We start from the raw sequence: 26,061 nt of genomic DNA, 5'->3' as shown, positions 1-26,061 counted from the left end.
ACCTTTTTGAATGCTAACCAGGTCATGCTTATCAGGTCGTCGTTGTAATAGAGAAATTGTTCTCAGTCGACCAACCTGTATAAATAAATGTTATATATAATAAATTATAAAAAAAAATAAGAATAAAAAATAAAGTTCCTGGAAGATATCTTCCAAGGAAATCAAGATTTCTCTTATTATTTTCCCTGCTTGTGGAAAACAGTTTTCTGGTTTACAGGATTTTATAGACCAAGTTACTAACCAGGATACATCAAAACATCAATTGTTAGACTAAAGTCTCTTAATAAATGCAGTTGTTTTGCTGATAACTATATTCCCTCTAATGCAAAATGTATAAATGATGTACAGATAGGAAGACAGAAAGGTCAGGCTAGGCACACAGACATTCTTTGGTCCTTCTTGGTAAAGTGCTTACTGAAAAGATCTTTGGCTTTCATCTCCTCAGATTCCAGTGGCTCACTAATTCCATACATATTCTCAGCAGAGATTCTGATTATGTATTCTCTGCCTTCTGTCAGTTTGGGGATCTAGGACAAAATACACATAGTAAGTACCATGATGTTAATTCCACTAGTTTTTTTTTTTTTTTTGCATTACATTTCTTCTAATACTTATCAACATCACAGGGTAAATTAGGAAGAGATACCTTGCAGGTTGTCTTGGTAGTGGCAGATGTTACTGTTGTCCAGATTTCTCTGTTAATGTCTCTTCTTTCTATTATATAGTTTGAGACATCGACACCTCCGCTGTCCAGTGGGGGTTTCCAGGAGACCACCATATGGTCCCTGTGCACTTCCTCAAACACCACAGGGCCGACGGGAGGAGTTGGCCGATCTGCAAAAAGAAAAAGGTAAAAAAAAAAAGCCTGAAGACACTTGTTCAAATCAGCCTATCTCCTCACTTTTTCAATTTATTTCTTTTGCAACAAATCCTGACTATTATTTACAGTGTTTCCCTGTCACAAATGTAGGTGTTACAATTTGTTTTCATTGTTCTATATTTTGTATTTGTTAGCTGTAGCTTAAACTGCATACCGACAACTGTGACATTGCAGACTCCTTTTCTGGATCCAGTACTGTTTTCCACCACCACCACATATTTGCCACTGTGGTCGCGCTTTGCCTTCATCAGACCCAGTGACATAGTGGTTGCTGTGTTCTTGAACATGATATGCTTGTCAGCTTTCAGCTCATCATCATCCCGAAACCAGGTGATAGTTGGTGGAGGCTTTCCAGTGTAACGCCCCTGAAGCAGACAGCTCTCCTCCACGCGGATGATAATCTTGTCCCGGAAGTCCAGCTCAATTGTTGGTGGCTCTGCAGTGATAAAAATGTTATAGTAGATATAGTAGATTTATAGTAGATCTCACAAAGGCTGTCCAATCTTACTGTGATCAAATTTAGAGCTCGTACTTCTAAAAAATACATATACTTTCAGGAAACACAATGGATTCAGTAAACACAAATTAGTTTATTTATTTTTCTTTTGGATAGGTTATTTTTTTTCTGTTACCAAAAAAGTACCATTCACTGAAAAGATAACAGACAGTACAAGGAAAAAACATACCCCCCAGAATACCTAGGCAAACCTGGAAACATAAACATGTAAGACAGGCTTTGCAACCTTATTCCTTCAAATATTATATATCATGAGATTTTGAAGTAGGGGTGTAACAAGTATTTGACTGATCAATGAATCCGTTTTTATCCCTACAATCCAAACAGGTCGATCTGTCTGAGGCAAGACATGTACCATTAAAAAATAATTTCAAAATAATTTAAATCAATAATTGATCTTGGAAAATACCATTCGGATTGAGACATGGCAGGTTTATTTTAGTATAAGGTAAAAACAACAAAGTTCCATCACAGTTAGCAACACACGATGGAGCAGAAACTGATCAACCATCATTCCAGTCTTTGAATTGATCAAAGTCATGTGACCATACAGTGTGATAGAAAGTTCTAATAATGATTATTATGATGTGGAACAAAACAGTGGGCTGAACTTTATCAAACAAAAATTTGAATGGATTTGACATTCATTCTTATTTACTTTATTGTACACATATTTAATTTATTATCTTGGAGAAATACAAGGAACCTGGAAAACTTCACGTGCACTGTATTTATGTCTGAGTCACACTGGTGGAAGTTTAGGATAAATATGTCTTGGATCCATTTTAGGTCATTGATTTAGATCCAATTGGATAATTCAAAATGCAACTGCATATTATAATATGAATCAAATAGGTGTTGATATTATTTGTTACTAGGGATGTCCCGATCCGATCACGTGATCGGAAATCGGGGCCGATCACGTGGTTTGGGACTCGATCGGAATCGGACTCCTTTGTCCGATCAGGATCGGATATTTCATTTATTCTCATTATGATCAGAGCTTTATATTTCATCTTATCTTTATGGATAAATACTCCACAAGAAGTCTGCATGTCATGAAAAGATCACATGATCAAATGTCATCACCAGAAAACAGCAACAGAAAACGGCAGACGCTCAAGCAGAAGGCTAACTTGTAAACAAAGCTAGCTAAAAAGCTAACTTCCGGGACAAACAAGTCTTTTAAAAACGCATTAAACTGACAGCAAGTGTCTCCATTGGTTTTTCATAACTCAAACAACAACCCATAAAGGTATTCCAACAGAAAAAGACAGTATTTTTTTTTTCTTTTTAATGTGAAGCTCTTCATGCTGCAGACAGATGGCTAAACAGCAGCTGCTAACTGCTACATGCTAGCGCCGTGATATAACTCCTTAGGACCCGAGCTGTCCTTTGATATGCCTGTTTGATTTATGTGACAGAGAAATAACAGTTAAGAAAATTAACTACTGTGATAATAAAACCAAAAATGTGATGTCTTAAGAACTTAATAAAGAAGAACATAATCTTAAAAATAAATAAATAAAACTAACAAATTAAAACTAATAATGATATCAGCTATTCATGAACACTCAAAAAAATTTATGCTAAAACAAAGTCTTATAATTTATTTTTAAGAATTCTAAATGAGGACAGGAATCATATTTGGTCAAAAATGTTCAATAGCTCTAAAGATGTTAAAGCTAAAGTCACTAAACTTTATCACATGACTAATTATCACTTATGTAACAAGAATTTTTTTTTTCCTAGTTTATACTTGCTGTATCTATACTTGTTTATTAAAGCTACTTCACAGAAGTGTTTTTTTTTTAAGTTTTTAATGATAAAAGAAGGTTAATGATATAATATAAATAAGGGAAAACACTAATCTGTTTCTTCAGTTTATCCATGTTTTAAATTTTTTTTATAAAAGTATCGGATTGGGACTCGGTATCGGCAGATACACAAAATCAAATGACTCGGAATCGGATCGGGCCCAAAAAAACCTGATCGGGACATCCCTAATTGTTACACTCCTACTTTTAAGTAATATGTTAACTGAGAGATGGAAAGCAACTCACCCAGTTCATCCTTGCAAGTGATTGGTTTAGTAGAGAACGATGGTTTGCTGGGTCCAACTTCATTGACAGCAATGACCCTGAATTCAAAAGTGTCACCTTCCCTCAGGCCATCACACATAAACTTCTTTTCCATCAACTTGTCCTTGGTCAGTCTGTTGAACTTGTCTTTGCCAATCATGCGAGCCTCCAGGATGTACATTGTGACCTCAGATCCTCCATCAAACTTTGGTGCTTTCCATGTTACGCTAATTGAATCTTTGGTAACTTTGGTGACTTCAAGTTCCTCGGGACGATCAGGTACACCTGACAGAAAACATCATCAATATAGATTCTCTTCTTATCTGAACGATACCTTTTTATTAAGGTTAAAAAGATCTTTTTAGGTTTTAAACTGTTTCCATAGAAAGTTAGACTTGCAGAGAACAGTTGTTACAATGTTTAACTCACTAATTGGCTCCTTGATAATGAGTTCAGCAGCAGTTTCCATAAAAGGTCCAATGCCAATGGCATTCTCTGCAGCCACTCTGAAAAAGTATGCCTTTCCTAGAGTCAGACCATGAGCCACAGCATTCTGTCTGCTGGCAGTGTAAGAGAGCGAAGTCCAGGCTTTGCGGTCAGCCTCACGTTTTTCAATTATGTAGTTGCTGATTGGCGAACCGCCATCATTTTCAGGGAAAAACCAGCTGAGCTTGCATGAATCTATGCTTAGGTTGTCAGCAATAAATGGGATGCCCACAGGTCCAGGTACATCTTTACCAAAGAAGAACAGCAATTAAAAAACAGAAAAAAACAATGAATGTATATTTTCTGCTCTCAAGGTTAAATTATTGGTTTACGCTGTTTCACCTAGAACTTCAACTGTGATGTTTTTGGTTTTCTCCCCTCCAGCATTTTTGGCAGTCAATGTGTAGATGCCAAGATGCCTCCTGAGACTAGGTTTAATGACAAGTGAAGAGCTTATAGCGGTTGTCTCCACTTTAGCCTCAGGAGGGAGGGCGGCTCCGTCTCTGCTCCATGTCACATCAGGCGACGGCCTGCCAGATACATAGGCAATGATGCGGATCACACCACCAGCGTGGACCACAATCCTCTCCTTCACTGTGGCGTCTAGCTCAACCTCAGGAGCAACTAAAAAAGAAAGAAAATTAATGTAACAATCCGCTCCTTAAAAAAAAAAAAAAAGGAACATAGGCACTACATCCTAAATGTGATATTTGTAATAGACAACAAAACATCCAGGTTGACTTACTGGTTCTGTCATCAACCTCAAGTAGCTCTGGGACTTCTCCTGGCTCTCCAGTTCCACCAGCATTTACAGCTGTCACTCTGAACCTGTACTGTTTACCTTTTTTCAGATCAGTGATTACATAGCGAGTTCCTCGGATTATAGAGTCTTTTGCCTGAAAATTGTAACATAAACAGTGAAACAAGGGAAGGTGTTAACAATGACAATGTGTATCCACACTTTTTGTATTTTTGCAACTTTTAGGATTGAGTGTACATTTGTTTTCTCACCTTGACCCAGCCCTCAGTCCCCTCCTCCTTGTGTTCCACCCAGTAACCAATGATCTTAGAGCCTCCATCCTTCAGAGGCGGGATCCATTCAAGGTCCACTGTGGAACTTGTCCAGTCATAAACCCTTGGGGTTGGGGGAGAGGGTGGGGCTTCACAGAGACAGAGACAGTTACTTAACATGTGTTTGTGCATTCAAATGCTAAGACTATGATTTTAAAGTATTCAAGTATGTACTCACTAATGGGATCCCTGGCAAAAATTGGATCTGTTGGGGGGCTAGTGAGTCCTGGTCCTGCTGCATTGATGGCAGAAACTCTGAATATGTACTGTGATCCTTCAATGAGCCCACTAATGACAAATGACTCGCCAAGGCCAGTGGGACGAATTGGGTCCCGGGTTACACGGGCCCACCGTTTGCCAGTAGTCTCTTTGCGCTCCAGCCAGTAGCCAGTGATTGGAGCACCACCATCATCCTCTGGCTCCTCCCAGTTAAGGGTCATGGAATCCAAGGTAATGTTTGTTACTACTGGCTTTTCACACTGACCTGGGACCGCTGCAGAGACACAAAGTTTTAAATTTTAAAAACAGTTACTTCAAAACAACATGTTTACATAGTTCTCTCAAGATAGTTAATGTCTTAAAGACCTATGTAATCTCTAGGTTTTCTAAATCTACACTCTAGTTAAACTTTGCAAATTGAACCAACAGTTTAACCATTTCATTGGTTTAAGACCCTAAATGTTAGGGTTGTTAGCAGTTAACTTACTGAAGAGGTTTCTGGCAATCTCAGGCTCACTGTCCAGGGGCTCTCCCACTCCATACTTGTTCTGTGCCATGATGCGAAACACATATTCATGACCTTGCATGAGGTTCTCTACTGTCCAAGTTCGCTCTCTGGGCTCACTGGTGACAGGCACCCAGGTCTTTCTGTTGGCCACCCTTCTCCAAATGACATAATTTGTGACTTTAGAGCCACCATCATCCTTGGGAGGAAGCCATGAGAGTGTAATCCTTTCAGCTCCAATTTCTTCAAACTTGATTGGAGCAGAGGGAGGACCAGGGCGACCTAAAAATAAAAAAAAAAAAAAAAAAATTTTTGTTAAACAAAATGTAAAACAACATCCACCCATCTTCCTCCGCTTCATCCGGGACCGGGTCGCGGGGGCAGCAGCCTAAGCAAAGATGCCCAGACTTCCCTCTCCCCGGCCACTTCCTCCAGCTCCTCTGGGGTGACCCCAAGGCATTCCTATGCCAGCCAAGAGACGTAGTCTCTGCAGCGTGTCCTGTGTCTTCTCCGGGTTCTCTGCCCAGTGGGACATGCCCAGAACACCTCTCCAGGGAGGTGTCCAGGAGGCATTGGACCAGATTCCAGAGCCACCTCAACTGTTCCTCTTGATACGGAGGAGAAGCAGCTCTACTCTGAGCTCTCTCCGGCTGACTGAGCTCCTCACCCTATCTCTAAGGGAGCGCCCAGCCAGACACAGAGCTCATGACCATAGGTGAGTACTGGAACTAAGATTTACTTTGCTTTCTGGCTCAGCTCTCTCTTTACCACAACAGTGCAGCGACCACATAACAGCGGACGCAGCTCCAATCCGCCTACCGATCTCGCACTCCGATCTTCCCTCACTCGTGAACAAGAGCCCAAGAAGCTCAAATTCCTCCACCTGAGGCAGGAGCACTCCACCCACCAAGAGAAGGCAAACTGCCTTTCTCCGGTCCTAAATAATTCCTAACAGTTAATCCTTGTTGTAAGAAAAAAGATTAATGAGCAAGACATGTAGTGTAAACACCGTAAATAAGGGGTGTCAAACTCAAATCGTACAGGAGGTCTAAATCCAAAACACACCTTAGGTCGCGGGCCGAACAGGATAAACATCTATTGAACACTCACAACTACATTTTTAAAACTTTAAAAATGTAACTTTTTACCATAATTATGAAAAAGAAAAAGGCAGGAATATTATTCCAGAATAAATCAACTTGAACCTTAAATAACTTTAAATATTTTACCCTCCATAAAAATATATTTTGTTAAAATTATACAAGTTAGAAATGAGCACAAGATAACATCGAGCAATTAATAAAAATCAAATAAAATTATCTGAAGGGCCGGATAGAACAACCCGGAGTGCCAGATCTGGCCTCCGGGCCTTGACGTTGACACATGTGCCATAAATTAAAGATTTATATGTAAAAGTACTGGAAAACTGCATATAAAAAGATGACAATAGAATGTTAATGGTTGTGGATTTAAATTGCGTTCCTTCAAGTTTTTGTTTAAGAGATCTACAATCAGTTTGTTGGAGCTGGATTGAGTCGACTGAGAGCAGCTGCTTGTCTTTCTAGTCCGGTTCATCTAAGCTGGACTTAGATCTTTTCAGCATCCTTGCAGTTTACAGCAAAGAACAATGCTCATTTGTTCAGAGTTTAAACCAAATTTTAGTTACACTCAATCAAGTTTGCTTAGCTGGCTAATGACACATCCTTTTGTCATTTTACTTAACTTAACAAGTGATATTTTTCAAAGTGTAATATTAAGAAAATCAGAAGCATTGCAAAACCATTACTTAGTAGGTAAACTTTCACATAGCGTTCTTATGAAGTAATTCATCTCAAGTGTGGTGATGCAAATGGGATGGAAAAAAAAAGTCTCTTGAGGTTTGTGCACATGCATCTGTTCATACCGAGCACATTTAGTCTCATCTCCTTGGAAGCTTTGCCGATGTTGTTGGAGGCCACCAACGTGTACAGCCCTGTGTCAGGGCGTTTCCCCTGCTGGATAAGCAGCATGCAGCTGTCGTCTGACACTATCTTGTTGATGTGCTCGTCATATTGGACTTCCACTTTGTTGTCGGGCTGGTGGGGGGGTGCCTTGTACCAAGTGAGAGTCGGGAAAGGACATCCACGGATTTTGGCCACAATGCTGATGTCACAGCCTTGTTCAGTTTCCATAAACTCGTTCAGCTCAATAGATGGAGCACCTGCAAAACAAATGAAAAAATATGAACAACACTTTTCTTTCTTATAGATATTTTTCAAGCAGAAACTGTAAAAGCAAGTGGATTGTTTGCAAGCACATTTTGTATTTCTTTCATAAACCTACAAGTAGATTTGTTTGAAACTATCTGAGATCTAACAATAACTCAGCAATACATTTAGCTCTGCACAGTTTCATTTTATCATAGACAGATAAGAGAAAAGAACTGTGTTTCTCCTAGCTAGGATTATTGTAGCTTGATGAGCTTTTGCCTTGAAAAAAAGTAGCCATGGTTTTAAAATCAACCGCATATATTTAAATAGAAGGTGATACAAATGGTTCATGTTGTGTGTTAAGTGAAGATCAGGTTCATTTAGACAGCAACAGATTTGATCTGAAAATGCAGTCTCTTAAATTTGGTCAGCAGCAACTATCACTGGAAAATCAGTAAATAATGTGTGCAGTGTTCCAGTAGCCAACAATGCTGACGTCCGTTGCAAAGAGAAATGTAAGGATGGATCCACTAAACCAGGGGTGAGCAAGCTACAGGCCGCAGACCAGATCTGGCTTGCAGGGCTATATAAGAAAGACACAATTTTTTTTTTTTTTAATCAGACCACACAGATTGAGACCCACATAGAACATGACTTTTTATTCCCCCTTCTGCAGTCTGTGCCCCTATCTGAACCCCCCAACAATCTCTGTTAAATAGGACAGAATATTGTGTTTTCTTTCTACATCGCAGTTCAGTCTCGCTGATTCTTTCAGAGTGATCATGCTGCTGCTTCTATTTCAGCACACCCTGTTCTGTGTCCCAGTTGGCTGGAGACCTTGTCAATCAATGTCCTCCCTACCGTGTCTCCATGTGCAGCTCTGCGGATCTACATAAATCTTTGCTTGCGATCAGATCTTTGTTGCATTCTATGAAACTGGACTTATTTTTCTATGTAGGTTTGAACTTTGAGAGTTTAAACAAGAGAGAAAAGAGTGAAAACGTTCGTTTCTCTCAGAGAGAAGTGGAGAAAGCGTGTAGTTTAGGTTTAGGTTTATTGCCTCAGAACATCTTTAATCCTACTTCCTGGATTTCATCGCGGGTTATTTTTAGAGCAAAATTAAAAGAAAATAAATAAATAAATAATGCATATATGCCTGTCCAGCTGCAGCAGAAGACACAAGAATTTGACTTTTTTTTATTACTGCTGGATGAGAGCTGCAGGACACTGCCGCGCAACTGCTTAGTTTTTATTACTGCAGTTTAGCACAAACTATGAGATGTGTGAGGAGCTGCAGCCTCCAAATGTTCCCTGATGGAAACAGTAGCAGCTATAGGTGCGGGTTGTTTGGGCGGCCGCCCGGCGCGGCAATTCAAAGGGAGCGCAGGCTCAGTGCTTCATTGGAAAAAAAAAAAAAAAAACTGCGCTGCTACAGTTTTCTATGAAACCAGTGAATTAGCGCCCCCTGCAGCTGCACATGCTCCCTTGGGCTGAGAAGGCACCAAAAGGTGTGTGTAGAAAAAAGGAGAGGGGCAGATGGAATTATTTGTGGGTCTCTCCTAAATGGACGGACGGAAGAAGACAGGGGATCTACTATACATATATATATATATATATATATACATGTTTCGGCCCTTCAACCGAATTTTAGAACCCCTTGTGGTCCACTAGGGGAAAAGTTTGCCAACCCCTGCACTAAACCAAAAGTAGTTGTCTCTTACACGTCTGGTCCTGGATGGTGATCGGTCCAGCAGTGGATGATGGTCGACTGGGCCCAACTTCGTTGTAAGCTATTACCCTGAATTCATACTCATCTCCATCTGTCAGGTCTTCTACCTTGAAGTGGGTAGTGTCCACATCTCTTCTGTTACACCTAAAAGACAGACATAGCAGCTGAGCTGAACTGCACTTATCTAACAACAAAGTACTTGAAATCAAGGCTTATGCTTCCTCGGGGGGACAAAAATGGAAAAAAAGATGAAATCTTGGATTTTATGTTGACTTTCACATTTCCATATTTAATACATCCCTGTTGTCTCTTGGAGTCCAAAATCTAAGAAATTCTTGAAGACTGAAAGTTAGTGTTTCCATACATTCCATACAATACATTTTATGATTTCACAAAAAAAAAATTATTGTATGAATTGATTTTATAAAATTGTTTTTTAAATTTCTATAATGGCAATTCAGTTATCTAGATATTTACAGTCAGAAATTATTTTCACAAGTCAAAGTAACAAAAGAAAAAATCCAAGAGCTTAACTGAAAAAAAGCCAAAGACTTTTGATGAAATCATTTTGATGAGTTGGAAAACATTTCAAGAAAGATGATTTAAAGTGAAATGAAATGAAAGTAAAACTGAGTCAGTACCTCCTCCAGGACTCCTTCTGTGAGCCACTGGAATCCCAACAAAGAAGGTCTATGCTGTAGTGGGTAACGGGAGAACCACCATCATTCTTTGGAGCCTTCCAGGCCAGAGTCACCGTGCCCTTCCTAATGCCCTGAATCTTCAGCCTTGTTGGAGGGTCAGGAGGATCTGCCGGTCAAAAAAAACATCACAAATCTTTCAGATTAAACTCAGACAAAATTAAAGCTTCTATCATATTTAGGAGCTGTGTTAGATCAACAGCAAACATTTTTTGTATTATTGAGATTTAATTCTAAATCTATCCATTTCTAATCTTCTTCTTTTCCTTTGGGCTTTTCCCTTCAGGGGTCGCCACAGCGAATCAGTTTCCTCCATCTAAGCCTGTCTTCAGCATCCTCCACTCTAACACCAGCCACCTTCATGTCTTCATTCACTGCATCCATAAACCTCCTCTTTGGTCTTCCTCTAGACCTCTTTCCTGCAGCTCTAGACTCAGCATCCTTCTACCAATATATTCACTGTCTCTCCTCTGAACATGTCCAAACCATCTCAGTCTGGCCTCTCTGACTTTATCTCCAAAACCTCTAACATGTGCTGTCCCTCTGATGTATTCATTCCTGATCCTATCCATCCTGGTCACTCCCAAAGAGAACCTCAGCATCTTCATCTCTGCTACCTCCAGCTCTGCTTCCTGTCTTTTCTTCAGTCCCACTGTTTCTAGTCCAAACAACATGGCTGGTCTCACCACAGTCTTGTACACCTTTCCTTTCATTTGTGCTGAAACTCTTCTGTCACACATCACACCTGACAGTTTTCTCCACCCATTCCAACCTGCTTGCACTCTCCTCTTCACTTCTTTTCCACACTCTCCATAACTCTGTACTGTTGACCGTAAATACTTAAACTCCTCCACCCTTGTCCATTTCTAATACAGTAGGGCTAAAAGAATAATTAGTCAACTACCAATAATTCAAGTTTTCCCCTTTCAAAAAGATGAGAGGCCAGGGATTTTCATCATTCATATACTTCCAACTAGAAAGACAGAATGGGAGTGAATCCAGGAAATCCCACCATAGTATCTTCAAGGAAATAACGTGCATTTCTTTGTAAAATGTGTGTTTGCTCTTCAACAAACAATATTTCTGATCTGTAATTTTTTCTTTTTTTAAAAGGCTCCTCGCTCCTCCACTCGCTACCTGTATTAATGGTTGTTTAAAGTGGTTACCTGCATCTGTTCACACTTGAAACAGGTACATTCCAAACTACTTTCTAGTTTCAAGGAAACTATAAACAAAATAGTAGACCTGCACCAGACTGGGAAGTTTACAATAAGTAAGCAGCACATTGCGAAGAAATCAACTGTGAAAGCAATTGTTAGAAAAAAGAAGAAATATATGACCACTGACAACCTTCTTCCATGAAAAATCTCACCCTGATGGGTCAAAATGATCACAATAATGTTGAGCAAAAATCTCAGAACGACACTGGAGAACCTAGTTAATGACCTGTAGAGACCTGGAACCAAGGTAACAAAGACTACCATCTGTAACACACTACAAACCTTGCAGTGGCAAACATGCCCCTTGGCTATAGCCAGTACATGTACAGGCCGTCTAAGGTTTGCTAGAGAGTATCTGGATGATTCACAAGAGGATGGGGAGAATGTCCTATGGTCAGAGGAAACCAAAATAGAACTTTTTGGAAAGATCTGCTGTTTGGAGGAGAAAGAATGCTGAGTTGTATCTAAAGAACAACATACCAACTGTAAAGCACGGGGGTGGAAGCATCACGGTTTGGGGCTGTTTATTTCAGCAAAGGGATCAGAACGACTGATCCATGTAAAGGAAAGAATGGATGGGGCCACAAATGGAGAGATTTCGAGTGAAAACCTCCTTCCATTAGCACTAGCACTATTAGCAATGAAGATTAATTGTGACTGGATCTTCCAGCATGGCAGCAATCCCAGACACATTGGCCAGGAAACGAAGGAATGGCTTCATAAGAAGCATTTCATTGTTCTGGAGTGGTCTAGCCATTCTCCAGATCTCAAGCCCATAGACAATCTTTGGAGGGAGTTGAAAGTCTGTGTTGCCCAGCGACAATCCCAAAACATCACTCCTCTAGATGAGATCTGCATGGAGGAATGGACCAAAATACCAGCAACAGTTTGTGAAAACCTTTGACCTCTGTCATTGACGACAAAGGGTCTACAACAAAGTATTGATATGTTTTTTGTAACCGATACTAATTTTCTGCCATCATTTGCAAATCTTGTTTTTTGAAATCCTACAAGGTGATTTTGTGGATTCTTTTACCTCCATTCTGACTCTCATAGTTAAAGGCTACCTGTGATGACAATTAAAGGCCTCTCTCATTTTTTTAAGCCGTGGAAGTTGCACAAATCATTGGGTGATGAAATACTTTTAGCACCACTGTGAATATAGTTTAACATCATTCATTGTGGTAATATTGTCTGTATATGCAGAAAAGAATAAATCAGACTTACGAATGGGATCTCTGGCTTTGGTTCTCTGGATAGTCTCGACAAAGGGTCCAGACCCAAAGCGGTTCTCAGCACGAATGCGGAACAGATACTCCTGACCCTCTATAAGATCGGGGACTACCAAAGACTGAGCGGCACATGTTGGGTTTACCTGGAAGAGGCAGTTTGGGTTAGACTTTGAAAATGTGTGACAGCATGTGACACCCTGTCTCGTGGGTTTCGATTCCCCACCTTGGTCCAGGCTTTGCCCTCCACTGTCTTCTTCTCAATGTAGTAGCTTTTGATCCTCTCCCCTCCATCATTCTCTGGAGACTTCCAGGTGAGTCTGCAGGTGCCTCTTGTCACATCACTGACCTTCAGATCTCTGGGAGGTCCAGGAAGGTCTGCACATCAACAAACCCCAAATAAAGTTTATTTCAGAAATGATCATCAACACCAATTTTTATATGTAGGTCCATTTACATTTTTTTCTAACAACATTTACACTGGATTCATTTTCATGCCTTTCTTACCAAGCACAGTAACTCTAATTTTGACTACTTTGTGTCCAGCAGGACTCTCTGCATTGATGATGTATCGGCCACTGTGGCTCAGTCTACTTTCGGGGATCACCACCATGGAGGTTGTGTCTGTTGAGTGGACCTAAGACAGAAAAACAAATGCAATACATGCAAAATTTAGACAAGATTACTCTTCACTTCAGATTTTTGAAGTGCTAATCCATCAACCCCAGATATGTTATAGGTCTTTCATTTCAGATTCAGTGTTTTCATGTGTTGGCTTCTTTGAGCAGATCTGACTCACTTAACTTGTTGAGAGTGTAAGCAATATGGTCAAAGGATCAATATGTTAAAAGGAAAAAAACGACAGTATCTTATGTCATACTTTTTCATTCACTCACATGCAAACACTTATGTAATCAGAGTGGCATCAGAGGTCAGAACACCACAAGCAAACTGGATTGCAGTATCTTGGTCAAAGTAATGTAAGCTGTAATTTCCAGTCGAAGGTTGATTCTTCTACATATGCGGCATGGACAGATGTCAAATGGGATCCCTGGCTTTGATATCAAATGTTGTCTTTTGTTTGTCGTGACAGTACCGTCTTATGAGTGAAAGCTAATCAGTTTAAGGCAGACCTCAGAGTCAGTCGGCAGAGTATGAAGTTCATTCTTCTTTTCGGTCTCGGCAGTTCCATCCACAAAGGTCCATGTGACTTTGGGCACAGGTCGCCCAGTGATGGTGACTGGAATTTTGACGGTGGTTCCTGCTCTGCAGTAAAGCAGGTCATGAGCGCTCACATCCAGGCTCACTGTGGGTTCAACTGATAAAGAGACAGTGTTACTTTGAGAAGCCTTTCACAGATTATGAAATCAGAATGAATGCACTTAAGATATGTAATGTTGCTTTAAGCAACATTACACTGTCTTCTTACTTAGGATATCCTGAACCAGAATGTCAGCGGTCTTGGCAGGCTCAGAGTTGCCGGCAGCATTCACTGCATAAATCCTGAACTTGCACTTCTTGCCTTCCTTTAGATCGGGAACTGTGATTTCACAGGATGGGTGGAGCTTGTCTGCAGCGTTCACCTTCCTCCAATCAGGAGAACCCTCTTCATGAACCTCAATGATGTAACCCTTGATTGGACTGCCACCGTCTTTGTCAGGGGGGCTCCAGGTCAAAGTGATGCTGCTCTTGGTCTTGTCTATAACCTGTGGGGCTCCTGGAGGACTTGGAGGGTCTGAAATATCAGAGCAGAATATGACTAAGACGTTTTTTTTTGTTTCTTTTACTTTTATCACTGCATGTTAAAGAAGAGAATAGTTTCTGTGCTGCTGTTGTTTTTTAGTTAGAAAAGGACAAATGGACCACAGCCCAAAGCCTGATCCTTAGGCATTAGAAGACGTTTTGGAGTTTTAAGTAAAGGCCAAGTGGAACTTATCATATTGACGAGGCTTTGTGTCATAATTGTCACTACATGAAAGAAAAAGCTGCTGAGTCCTGGATAAGTACACATTGAAGCTGGTCTGAATTATGCATGTGCGAGACTCACTGCAGGGGTCCAGGGCAAAACGGCACTCAGTGGGCTCACTGGGTGGTCCAACTCCTGCAGCGTTGGAGGCTGAGACTCTGAACTGGTACTCTGTACCTTCTATGAGCTTCAGCACTGTGTACTGCAAGCCCTTCACTGCAGGCTTGGTGACTGGACAGCGATTGACCCGACCCCAATATACAGCACCCCGCTCCCTCTTCTCCAGCCAGTATCCCTGAATGGTAGAACCACCATTGTCCAGGGGAGGATCCCAGGTCAAGTTCATGGTGGTTGCTGTGGCTGCAATGATTTTAGGGTTACGTGGGGGTCCAGGGAGTCCAAAAGGATCTTTTAGTTGAACCCTCTCTGAGTCACAGCCATCGCTAACACCATACTTGTTCTCTGCTTTGATGCGGAACTGATAAACTCCGTTTAAGTCCAGTTTGTAGACCTAGAAGGCCAAAACAAATTGATTTTCTGTCATTCTCATCACTTTACAGATTTTAGTGGATTTTCTGATCTTTGCAGAAAAAACAAAGATTTAAATGTAAAGCAGCCATAACCAACCCCATATCGTCTGTCAATAAGATTGATGGTTAAAACATCAAAATCTGATTTTTTCTTGCTTGCATCTCTGTACTCCACAATGTAGTTGGTGATGTCACTTCCTCCGTTATCCTCCGGAGCATCCCATGTCAGGTAACATGAGACTGCAGTAATCTCAGAGACCCTGATATTCTTTGGAGGAAGTGGACGGTCTGAGAAAAAGACAACAACAAATTACTTTGGATTCAAAATTTTGACAAACACACAAAATGTAGTGATTGTCAATTCCCTTTCACTCAATTATTTGTTCTGCCTATGAGGTGTCTATGTTTGTTGTGAAAGAGCCGTGGGGCGCTGGAATGATGTTCTAGAATCAATGGACAGAAATGACAAAAAAAATGTATCTGCAAATTTGTTTGTTCAATTGTAGGAGAGGTTTTTACTTCATGAAAAAGAACCCAAAGGTCCTCTATCTGACATGCGTATACATTGTAAAGGTAACACATCTTATGAAAATGTTAGCACGAATGCCTACAATGAGCTCATTTTTTTATTTACTGTGCAACACAATTTTACAGAAGGTATCAAAGAGAAAGCCACAGAAAGCATCTATCAGTACTTTTTATGTGGATACGGATATGACCACAAAGTAAATCCAAACTGGGATTACTCGGTTGTAGATATTAAGGTCCCAACAGTTTTATGTTAACATCATCAGAGCCCAGTTTGCTTTACTTTCTCCAAAAAGAAATCTAGACAGTGGATTGCTGTTGGCACTTAATTGTGGTTCCACTGTCATGATGCAGACGACACACAACAATTCTGCCACAGGAAGCATTTGTGAACTGCAAATGTAATCATGCAGACAGTGTATTCTTTGTCTGTTATTTTTGCGCTGATTACTGTGTTTCTCTGCTTTACATGTTTTGTCCAGGTGGGGTTTTATTACTGTAGTTATGCCTATTTTGGTTGCACAATGACAGGCATGAGGACAGTAATATTCCATCGTTGTGGGTGCTTTGTGAACAAATATCAGGAAAATCGAGATGGAGCCAAGACCTTATTGAGCTTAAAGACTTAATGGATGACTGTAAGCAGGTTCTGACTCTAAAGAAAACAGCATAATTTAAACCTAATCTGACAGATTGCAGTTCTTACCGAGGATCTCGACCCTGATCACATGGTGAGCTTTGCCATGACAGTTTTCAGCTAGCAGCTTGTAGTTTCCTTTGTCCTGTCTGGTGGTTTCTGAGATGGCAATCTTTGTTCTCTGGGTTGTTCGGTTCACCTGAAGACATTAATCAAACTCAGACACGTCTCTTATCAAACTAACCACGATGAACATTATTGGTAGCAAGAAGGAAAATTTCTCTTAATTAAATGCAAGAGGTATCCGATGCTTGGTTAATCATCAAATGACAATAAAACCATAGAAACCAAACCAAGTAGGTTTGTCTCAAGACATTCAGAAGATTTTCAAAAACATTTTAGAATCAGAAAAGTTCAGGACCTCCTCTGTCTCCATCATCACTTTGTTGTCCTCTGTTTTCTCTATCTTCTCGCCATCCTTCATCCAGTGAAGTGTTGGCTGTGGAAGTCCCAGCACCTCAGCTGGGATGTCAATGGCGGCTCCTTTCCTCACGGTGATTGCGTTGCTCTTGAAGAACTTCAAGACTGAAATAACTGGAGCAACTGCAACCGAAAGACATCATGGCAATTATCATTCATATTAAATGTATGCCTCTTTCAGTCAACCTAACTTTCATTCATCACATTACAACGTACTTTCATCATCCTGGATTTTGGCGGTAATCGGCTTAGAGGGCTCTCCATCTCCAACTTCATTCACTGCTTTGACTCGGAACTCGTACTCTTGCCCCTCGGAGAGATTTTCAATAGATCCACAGCACTCTGTGAAGATTTTTCGATTGGCCACGTCAAACTCTGTGCTGTCAGACCTCATCTTTTCAACGTAGTATCCCCTAATGGGGCTGCCACCGTCAGTGCGAGGAGGTAGCCAGGCCAGTGTGATGGTGGTCTTGCTTCTGTCAGTGTAATGTAGTTTCTCAGGGGCAGATGGAGTGCCTAGAGAGTAGTCGGGAGTTAGTGCACAGCATCACATATGGAACCTTTGTCCTACTGTGTCAAACAAAAAAGTACTGAGACAGACAGATCAGAGAGAAATGTTCAGGTTTTGGGATCAAGACTTTAAATAACTAGTTTTATTATTTAAAACAAAGTGTTTTTTCTTATTTTTTAGGTCATACATTAAATTGAATTGCTTATATTGTCCTTGGATCAACTACAAGTACAGGTAAGACAAACATGCTACTTTTGATAGATGGGGAGAAAAGAAAATACATGAAGAAAAAGAGTGGGGGCAAAAAAAGCTTTTATCTGCACTCTGCTCTGGAGTAAAAAAAACTCCACTGCAAAAAAACAAATAAAGCACAAAACAGGTACATGGGAGATGGGATGGAGGAGCAGGTATGGAGTGGATACACCCCTCCTGGGGCTGCAGCCCTCTAAAGCTCTGGATGCTCAGGCGATGCTCAGGGAGGGGGAGGGGATGGATGGAATGGAGGTATACTAAAGGCCACGAGTGACAGTGCAGTCAAAAATGCAGCAAATGGTTTTCTTCATGTACAAACTGTTTAACTCTGCATTGGATACATTTTTAAGAGCCATGACCAAAGCACATCTATCTCAAGGGAGACACATTTGATAAATGTCTCTTCTGGAACCAGCAGATCTTTTTGTCTGTCAGCTGTGTCCTTGACTGGTCCTCAATCTTTAAGGGATTTTTTTCCTTATTATCTGGAAACGGGATGATTTGGATGCAGTCTCCCCTCAATTCAGGCAGAGTTGCTCCAAGTTAAAATTCAGTTAGTTTTACACAAGTTCAAGGACTGCAACCACTTTGATTAGTTGTGCAAGGGCAGCACAGTGCTTTTGACCGGCTCGAGATAATGAATGGCTTTGAGTCCTTGCTGCTCAGGTTGCCTCCTCACAAGGTTTCAACAGCTCACCACTTGCTGTTCGCCGCTTTGAGACTGCCAGATAAATCCGATGGCATTCAATTCCAAATACTAGAAAGTTGATTATCAAAGTCCATATAGATACACATTTTCAACGTCGTCCACAGACAGTTGGGACAGGCACTGCAGCCTCCACCTGCACTATGGATCATTGAGGTATCCAGCAGCATGTCCTGACTTTCCCAGAGTCTGCATTTTTTTAATACTCATGCATCATTCGGCATTTTTCACTTTCTGAAAATGAATATTTTCAGGTGGCTTGAATTTGATCAACAAAGTTTTTTCCACATTAAAAAACAGGAAAGAAAGTGGATCCTTCCTGCCCAGACAGAACCCAGGTGTGTTTGTCCCAGATGTCTGTGGAAAACATTGAAGATCTAGACATCTAACTGGATTTCTGTTAATTGGATTCCTTGCATTTTGGATCTGAGTATTTCTGATTAAACAGGCATTTTTGAAGTGGAAAACAGCAAGAGGTGAGTGAAGAGATACTTTGGAGGAATTTCAGCAAGAACCTTTCACAAGCAGGTCAAAGGCACTGTGCTCTGCCGTTTCGTGCAGTAAACGAAGAACATCTTGAGCGACTTTCTGTCTGCTCAAATTGAGGGGAGATTGGTCTAATCTGCCCACGAACAGCTCCACAAATATTCGCCACAGAGACTCTTCTAGACTAGTGAAAGCAATGACTTTGAATGGTTGTAATTTGAATCTAATCTGACTCCCCTCATCTGAAGATGCTGCTCTTGGCTCACCCAAAACATATCTGCAAAAAAGCAGCTTTTGTATGGAGGATGACATTTGCTGCTCATCAGCTCATTCTAGACCCCAGCATTCCTGCTACCTCCCCTCTTGGGAATTGTCTGGGTGAGTGCGCTTCATAGATGCATCTCTGGATTAATGCATGGATAAAAAGAAAAAAAGAGGCTATGACTCCTCAATCACTTTGTTCAATAACATTTATATTCATACACCAGACCCCTATGTCTGTAGGGTTTTCATACATGTCACTTTATGGTGACAAAAAGTTCACAAAGCTCCCTTTCACTAGTAGTCAAATAAATACGGTAATGAAGGCCAGTGGCAAAAGCCTACATGTATTTCAAGAGTTTCCTTTTTCTTCTCTAGAATAAAGGGCTGATACTTAAAAAAAATGATGTAGATGTAATTAAACAAGAGGACCCTCAGGTTTTTGGGACAGGATGTTGGATAAAAAACCCACAAATAACAATGAGGAAACTTTAGATAAGACAGCCAAGTTAACAGCTTGAACATGTTTTAGCATTAGTTTGGTTACCTTTTGGATCTTCGGCTAAGATTGGACCCAGGTCTGCTGGAACTCCATCCCCAAACTTGTTTCTGGCAATGACTCTAAAGTCATACTCCTCACCAGCCAGCAGGCCTTGAACATCACACTTGCAGGATGCAGTCTCAATGGGCTGACGGAAAAGTTTCATCTTGGTGTCTTTCCTCAGTACCTCATAGCCAATGATGTCACTGCCTCCATTGTCCAGAGGATCGGACCATGTGAGAATCATGTTCTTCTTGGTAACCAAGACTGTCTTCAGGTCAACCACGGGTCCAGGTACATCTGAGGAAACACAATGCAGGTTGTTGTTGAGTTTCTGAGCTTTTGTTTTTTTTTACCTCTTCCTCAACTTTTTTACTGTTAGAAAAAATACACAAATTTTATTGTTGAGCTCCAGTGGATAAAAACTACTTCAAACAGCTTACTGCAAATGTGAAATATTTGTATTGACCAATAAGAGGAAACTGTGTTAAAATTAAAACTTATACACAGAACAAATGCAACTCTGCCAGCAGGAATGAACACTTGGAACGTGTACATAATACTTTCTTTTCTGCACTTTGGAAGGGTAAGTGTCATGTGGCACTCACCCATAACGTCCACCCTTGTCTCTGCAATCTTGGACCCACTGCTGTTGGTACCAGTGATTTGGTACCTTCCATGATCTGCCCTCACCACCTTCTTGATTAAAAGCACGCTGTTCTTGCCCTCTGTCTCAATTACTGCCCTTTCTTTGTCAACTTCAGACTCATCTTTGGTCCATTTGACCTCTGGTTGAGGTCGGCCTGTCACCACAGCAGGAAGTTTTAGAAGATCTCCAGCTTTAAGTATGAGGCCATTTTTTACTGAGTCGTCAAATTCCACAGCAGGGGGCTCTACATGGCAAAACAAACAATAACAATTAAAAGAGAATGTTTTGGAAGACCAACACATCACAGATCTTTGTTACTTCCAGAACTGGAAAATGTTTCCTTCTTTAATAGTTGCTCTGGTGTTTGTTGCTTCAGATCACTTACTCCAATGAAAATAGTATTTTTGGTATTTTTAACATGTTATTGTAGCATTTTCTCACAATAAAGAACACGTATAAAATATTTCAAATTTAAAACTGCATTTCTGCGTATCTCTTTATTCAAATTGTGTTGGATCAGGAGCAAATCAAAACTGGATGTTTGAAAAAATTCAGGTTTGTAATGCAGCGATTGCCATGCATGGGCCACAGTCTCCCAGCTACACTAAAATTCTTATGCATCCAGTTGCAGACAAATATATACATTAACCTCTTTCCTTTCCTTGTCTGAGCTATAATCTGTATCAAAATTGTACAGCTTGAAAGCTCTGATATGATATCGCTCGCTGTTTTTCTTTTTCTATTCTGGTGTTAGCGTGGGTTTGTGAAGCTTGTGAGGAGCTATAAGCAACTCTGCCAGTGAACAATTGCTGGGAAATTAGCGGACACATTCCAACATTCCAGTCTTAAAAAACAAAAGTTTTTTTTTAATTTTGGCAAAAACTGCATCATCAAAATTAAAAGACAAAAATTAAAAGAAAAAATTTATAGTTGGAATGGGACTTTAATGCCACTGTGAGCAGGTCAGACACTGACATAAAGGTAAAAACTCCCTGTGTATGTTTATTTGAAAAAAAGGTTTGGCTACAGTTGTCTTTAAAGGCCTTGTGCAGTGTCAAATTTTTTTTTTTAAATTTAGAAAGTCAATGGAACTTGGAAAACGAATCTGATAAAAATATTCACCTAAAATGATCCAGCGCGATTTTATTGATCATTTTATAGTTGTGCACAGCTTTAAATTTGGGCGAGAGGTGGTGATGGGCGGGGGCTGCGCGTGACGTCACTTCAGGGATCCAAGAGTGTAACAACAATGGTGGACGGTTTGAGAAGCGACGTAGACCACAATTTAGCGGATATTTCTTTGGATTAACGACACAGGGTTCGGAGGGTGTACAGCCCTACCAGTTTGAACCGGAGGTTTCCTCATCTGAGGATACAGGGGCTTCAGATGACGATGGTGAAAGCTCATACAGCGATGGCGCCGAGAAGACGATCAAACTTGACTATTTAAAGGAAGTAAAAGTCGTAACAAGGTTTCCGTAGGTGAACCTGCGGAAGGATCACCTATGGAAAAGGAAAGGCGCCGCCGCTGCCGCGGAGCATCCTTTGTCGTCCTCCTCCAGGGCCGAGGCGGACGGAGCCCCCCCGCCCGTGTCTGCTGCTGCTGCGGCGACGGGTGGGCTCGCTCCCCCGCCGCCCTCTCGGCCTCCCTCGTCCGCGCGCAACCAACCCCCGCGCAGGTCCTCTTTCCAGATGGCCGGCGGGGTCCTCCTGCGCCCCGCGCGGAGGCCACCCCCGCCGGCCTCACGGCCCCGGGAGGGAGTAAAAACCCTTCATGCGGACTCGGCTGCCGGCGCCGGATGACCGTCCGGCGAACCCACGGCGCCCCCCATGCCCGGCCCGGGGCCTCGGAACCGCAAACCCCCCCTCAGCGCGGCGCAGGCGGCTCACCCTGGCCGTCCAGCGCGCGCCCGCCAGGTGCCCCCCCGCGTTCCTCCTCCGGAGGGCCGGGGAGGGCTCAGAGCCTCCCCCTGACCGGGGAGCGCCCCTCTCCTTTATTGAAACGGAAAATTCATGAAGGGAGACCCCCTTCTTCGGCACATTACTGCACCCAAATACCACACTCCTATTCACCATTATCCCCTTCGAATCCCCAAATCCACGGCAGTCCAAATTCTATTATGTTAAGTAATTCCATGCCCAGAAAGTCATCACAACACTAGCGGATCTAGCTGTATGTTCCTGTACTGACGTCACACGACCTATGACCTACTTATCGGTGGCTGCCCAAAATCTGAGCGACCGCGCTATCTTTGAACGCGGGTGACAAAATATACAGGGGTTCATTTGTGACATAAATACTAATGTTTTATTGCAGTTTAAGAAAAAACACGATTTTCACTGCACAAGGCCTTTAATTGTATATGCAATTTATGAAGAAGTTCTCTCCTTGTGATCCTCTAATAGAGATTGGATTTGAGCCTCAGGCTTGATTCACTCTTCAGTCCTTCATGCAAAAATTGAGACTCAACTTTATAAAAACTTCAGACTTGACTTGAGATTTGAGGTCTTGGTCTCTTTTGGAAAGTTCATTTGTGTTTTGTCTGCAGAACATGGTCTAAAAATAAACGTTGCCTTTACAAAGATTTTACATTATACATGTGGAAACGTCAACTGCCCATAATCATTAAGTTGCTTAAAAGTAGTTCCATGAAAACCTGGAAAAATAAAATATGTGTTTTTATAAATAACTTTTAAGATTGGAGACTTTTCTTGAAATTCTAGCTAAAGACTCAAGACTTGACTTGGAAATAAATGCAAAGAATTCAGACTTAACCTTGAAAAGCAGGAACTTGTGAGCAACGTTCTCTTTTACAAACAGCAGCATTAGTAGCAACAAAATTATTCTACTTGTACCTTGAGGCTCTTTGACTGTGACCGGTTCTGTAACACCAGGAGCTCCAGGGCCGGCATCATTAACAGCGACGACTCGGAAATAATAATCTGCTCCTTCAGTGAGGTCTGTAACGGTGTATGTAAGTTCCTTACACCGGAACTCTGTGCACCGGCTCCAGTCTTTGTTTCCAGCCAAAACCTGTCAGCACAAGATCAGCTTTGTTGATTTAGAAGAAAACTGTTTGCTCACTGTAGCTATAGACACAGGGTAAAGGGTAAAGTCAACACTTAAAGTCAAACACGAGGGCCATAAATTTTTACCTTGGGAGTTCACAAAACATTACATCTGAATTTATATCTGTTAATAAAGGTCATGTAACCTACTTTACCTTTTCAACATGGTAGCCTAAAATGTCGCCTCCTCCATTGTACAGAGGGGCCTTCCAGGCCAAGGTAACAGTGGTATTTCCAGTGTCCACAACCCATGGAGTAGGGGGACCAGGAGGAACTGCATGATATAAAATATATATATATATATATATATATATATATATATAAATATGTTTGGGAAATGTTATACTGTATGCTACATACATAAGGATGTTTGATTAAGGGTTAAAAAATGTGCATGGGGAAAAAACTACATATTCAATGAGTCATTCTACAAGTTTATAAGATAACTTAATGTTGAATCAGATGCTGCAAAAACATTACTACTAATCTGAAACACTGCATAAACATATCACCAGATGACTTCACTTGAAACAGTTTGCTTAACCACCAGGCTAGTTCCAGCACAGATAAGCATAATCTGTCGGATTTGTTTTTAAAAGCCTCCCATTCTTCTGCTTGTCCATAGAAACTTACGAATGGCATCCATGGCTACGATGCGATCACTGGGTTCACTGAATGGTCCAGGCCCAGCCAAGTTCTCTGCACAAACTCTAAAGATATATGTCAGCCCTTCCATTAACCCGGTGACCTTCACATCCAGAGAGCTGAGGAGGGCGCGATTTACTCGGGTCCAGTGTTTGCTGTTCACTTCCTTCCTTTCAATCCAGTAGCCGAGAATGGGGCTGCCGTTATCCTTCGGCTCATGCCAGGAGATGTGGGCAGTGCTGGCTGTCACCTCATGAACTCTGGGGGTGTTGGGAGCATCAGGAGGATCTGAGTTTGGATAAAGAAAGCGCAGTTGCTTTATTAAAAAGAGACTATTATGTCATGTCATTTCAAATGGCAACAATGGGAGATGCAGACTCATTTTAAATTAAGTTTATTCAAAGATGATGAGGGCTCTCAGTCATCCAGATGACATAGTCTTAAAGTGGAGTCATGGCATTTAGACCTTAAAATCTTTATTAGTAAATTAGCTTGCAGCCGAATTTGTTAATTTTTAGGATTTATTGATTTTTCTTATAGTATCATCATTACAAATAAGGTAATGGACACTGTCTAAAATATTTTTTTGAAGAAATTATTAAAAATCTGTTAGAATTTTGTTCTTTTTTCAACGTAGAACTTTCTGTTTCAAATGGTCAAGGTAGGTCAAGCTTGCTTGACATCATAATACAGCTTTTTTAAAATATGGTAGTAATATTTTTAACAGTATGAAATCCTTTTATTTTTTGGCACACTTTTGATTGATTGAAAAAATTGTGACCATAATTGAAATCTGTTGCTTGATAGTAGGAATCTGAGAACATCTGAACTTTCAGCCAGTTGAGAAAATCAAAATGTGTGTTTTACTTACTAAACTGATTTTTTGCTAGGAGTGGCTCTGAGAAGCACGGGCGGCCACAGCCATATTTGTTCTCAGCAGTAACCTTGAAGATGTACTCCTTCCCTTCAATTAGCTTTGTGACAGGGAAGCTGGTTCCCTTGAGGGTGGATGTGACTGTGATCCAGCCAATCTCATCATTCTTGTTGTCCTTCTTCTCCAGAATGTAGTTCAGGATCTCACTGCCACCATCGTCCTCGGGAGGCTCCCAGTTACAAATGACTGAAGTGTTCCTTATCTCGTCAAATGAAAAGTTGATAGGAGGGCCGGGTTTGTCTGCAGAGCAAAAATTATATAGTTACATTTCCATTCACTCATTTAGTTAACACTTTTATAATAATAATAATGGATTCGATTTCTCTGGGCTTTTCCAGGCACTCAGGGCTCTTAGAATGTGTATATATTACTCATTCATACTTGGTGATGGTAAACTACTGATGTATCCACAGCTGTCCTGGGGCAGACTGACAGAGGCTTGGCTGCCAGGATGAGCCTACAGCCCCTCTGACCATCACCGGGACATTCATACGCATTGAACATGATAACACAACTATGTGACAAGTGCTTTGGGCATGGCACTAGAACAAGTTTTACTCACCCAAGACATTGACATTGCAGGTGGCGGTGGCAAAACCATGAGTGTTTTCCACCTTGATGGTGAAGTTGCCATGATCTACTCTGACAGCATCACGGATCATCAGTGCAGACAGGCCTTTTTTGGTCTGATCCAAACCAAGACGCTCATGCAAGGGGGTCACAAACTCTTCCTCTGGTTCTGGAACCTGCAATAAAGAGTTCAGAGACATATTAAAAAAAATACTTATGCATTCAAATACTTAGAACTCCTGAATGGTGTTGAGAGAACACAAACCTTAGCCTTGGTCTTCTTCTTTATGAGAACAGGAATGGCCTTCTTGCTGGGCTCTTTGGTGACATCCTCATCATTCTTTAACCAGGTGACTTTTGGATATGGAGACCCAGAGACATAAGCATCGATGCGTATTTCCTCTCCCTTCTTGACGCATACACCAGATTGCACGCAGAGATGTAGAGAAACGGTTGGTTTTTCTGACAAGAA

At 41.2% G+C, this 26,061-nt stretch overlaps 1 protein-coding gene across 1 annotated transcript in view; it reads right to left on the bottom strand.

The window, feature by feature from the left end:
- ttn.1 (titin, tandem duplicate 1) overlaps positions 1–26,061 on the bottom strand; it is a gene marked incomplete in the record, with an annotated part of 209,359 nt that overhangs the window by 68,299 nt on the left and 114,999 nt on the right. Inside the window, 31 exon segments of the mRNA XM_036209999.1 lie at positions 416–527; positions 647–834; positions 1,035–1,316; positions 3,461–3,763; positions 3,908–4,210; positions 4,307–4,588; positions 4,710–4,860; positions 4,976–5,124; positions 5,214–5,528; positions 5,742–6,041; positions 7,663–7,959; positions 9,670–9,821; positions 10,319–10,484; positions 12,823–12,970; positions 13,051–13,202; positions 13,332–13,461; positions 13,958–14,142; positions 14,254–14,559; positions 14,872–15,301; positions 15,418–15,608; positions 16,555–16,684; positions 16,907–17,088; positions 17,182–17,481; positions 19,729–20,022; positions 20,331–20,615; positions 23,228–23,405; positions 23,596–23,714; positions 24,074–24,373; positions 24,957–25,259; positions 25,582–25,765; positions 25,855–26,051. Coding sequence (XP_036065892.1) covers positions 416–527; positions 647–834; positions 1,035–1,316; positions 3,461–3,763; positions 3,908–4,210; positions 4,307–4,588; positions 4,710–4,860; positions 4,976–5,124; positions 5,214–5,528; positions 5,742–6,041; positions 7,663–7,959; positions 9,670–9,821; positions 10,319–10,484; positions 12,823–12,970; positions 13,051–13,202; positions 13,332–13,461; positions 13,958–14,142; positions 14,254–14,559; positions 14,872–15,301; positions 15,418–15,608; positions 16,555–16,684; positions 16,907–17,088; positions 17,182–17,481; positions 19,729–20,022; positions 20,331–20,615; positions 23,228–23,405; positions 23,596–23,714; positions 24,074–24,373; positions 24,957–25,259; positions 25,582–25,765; positions 25,855–26,051 — 7,014 coding nt within the window.

This window comes from Oryzias melastigma, linkage group LG22, assembly GCF_002922805.2.
Source record: "Oryzias melastigma strain HK-1 linkage group LG22, ASM292280v2, whole genome shotgun sequence".
NCBI classification, from domain to species: Eukaryota; Metazoa; Chordata; class Actinopteri; order Beloniformes; family Adrianichthyidae; genus Oryzias; species Oryzias melastigma.
Note: the sequence above shows the minus strand (reverse complement) of the source record. Positions and strands in the feature narration are given on the sequence as shown.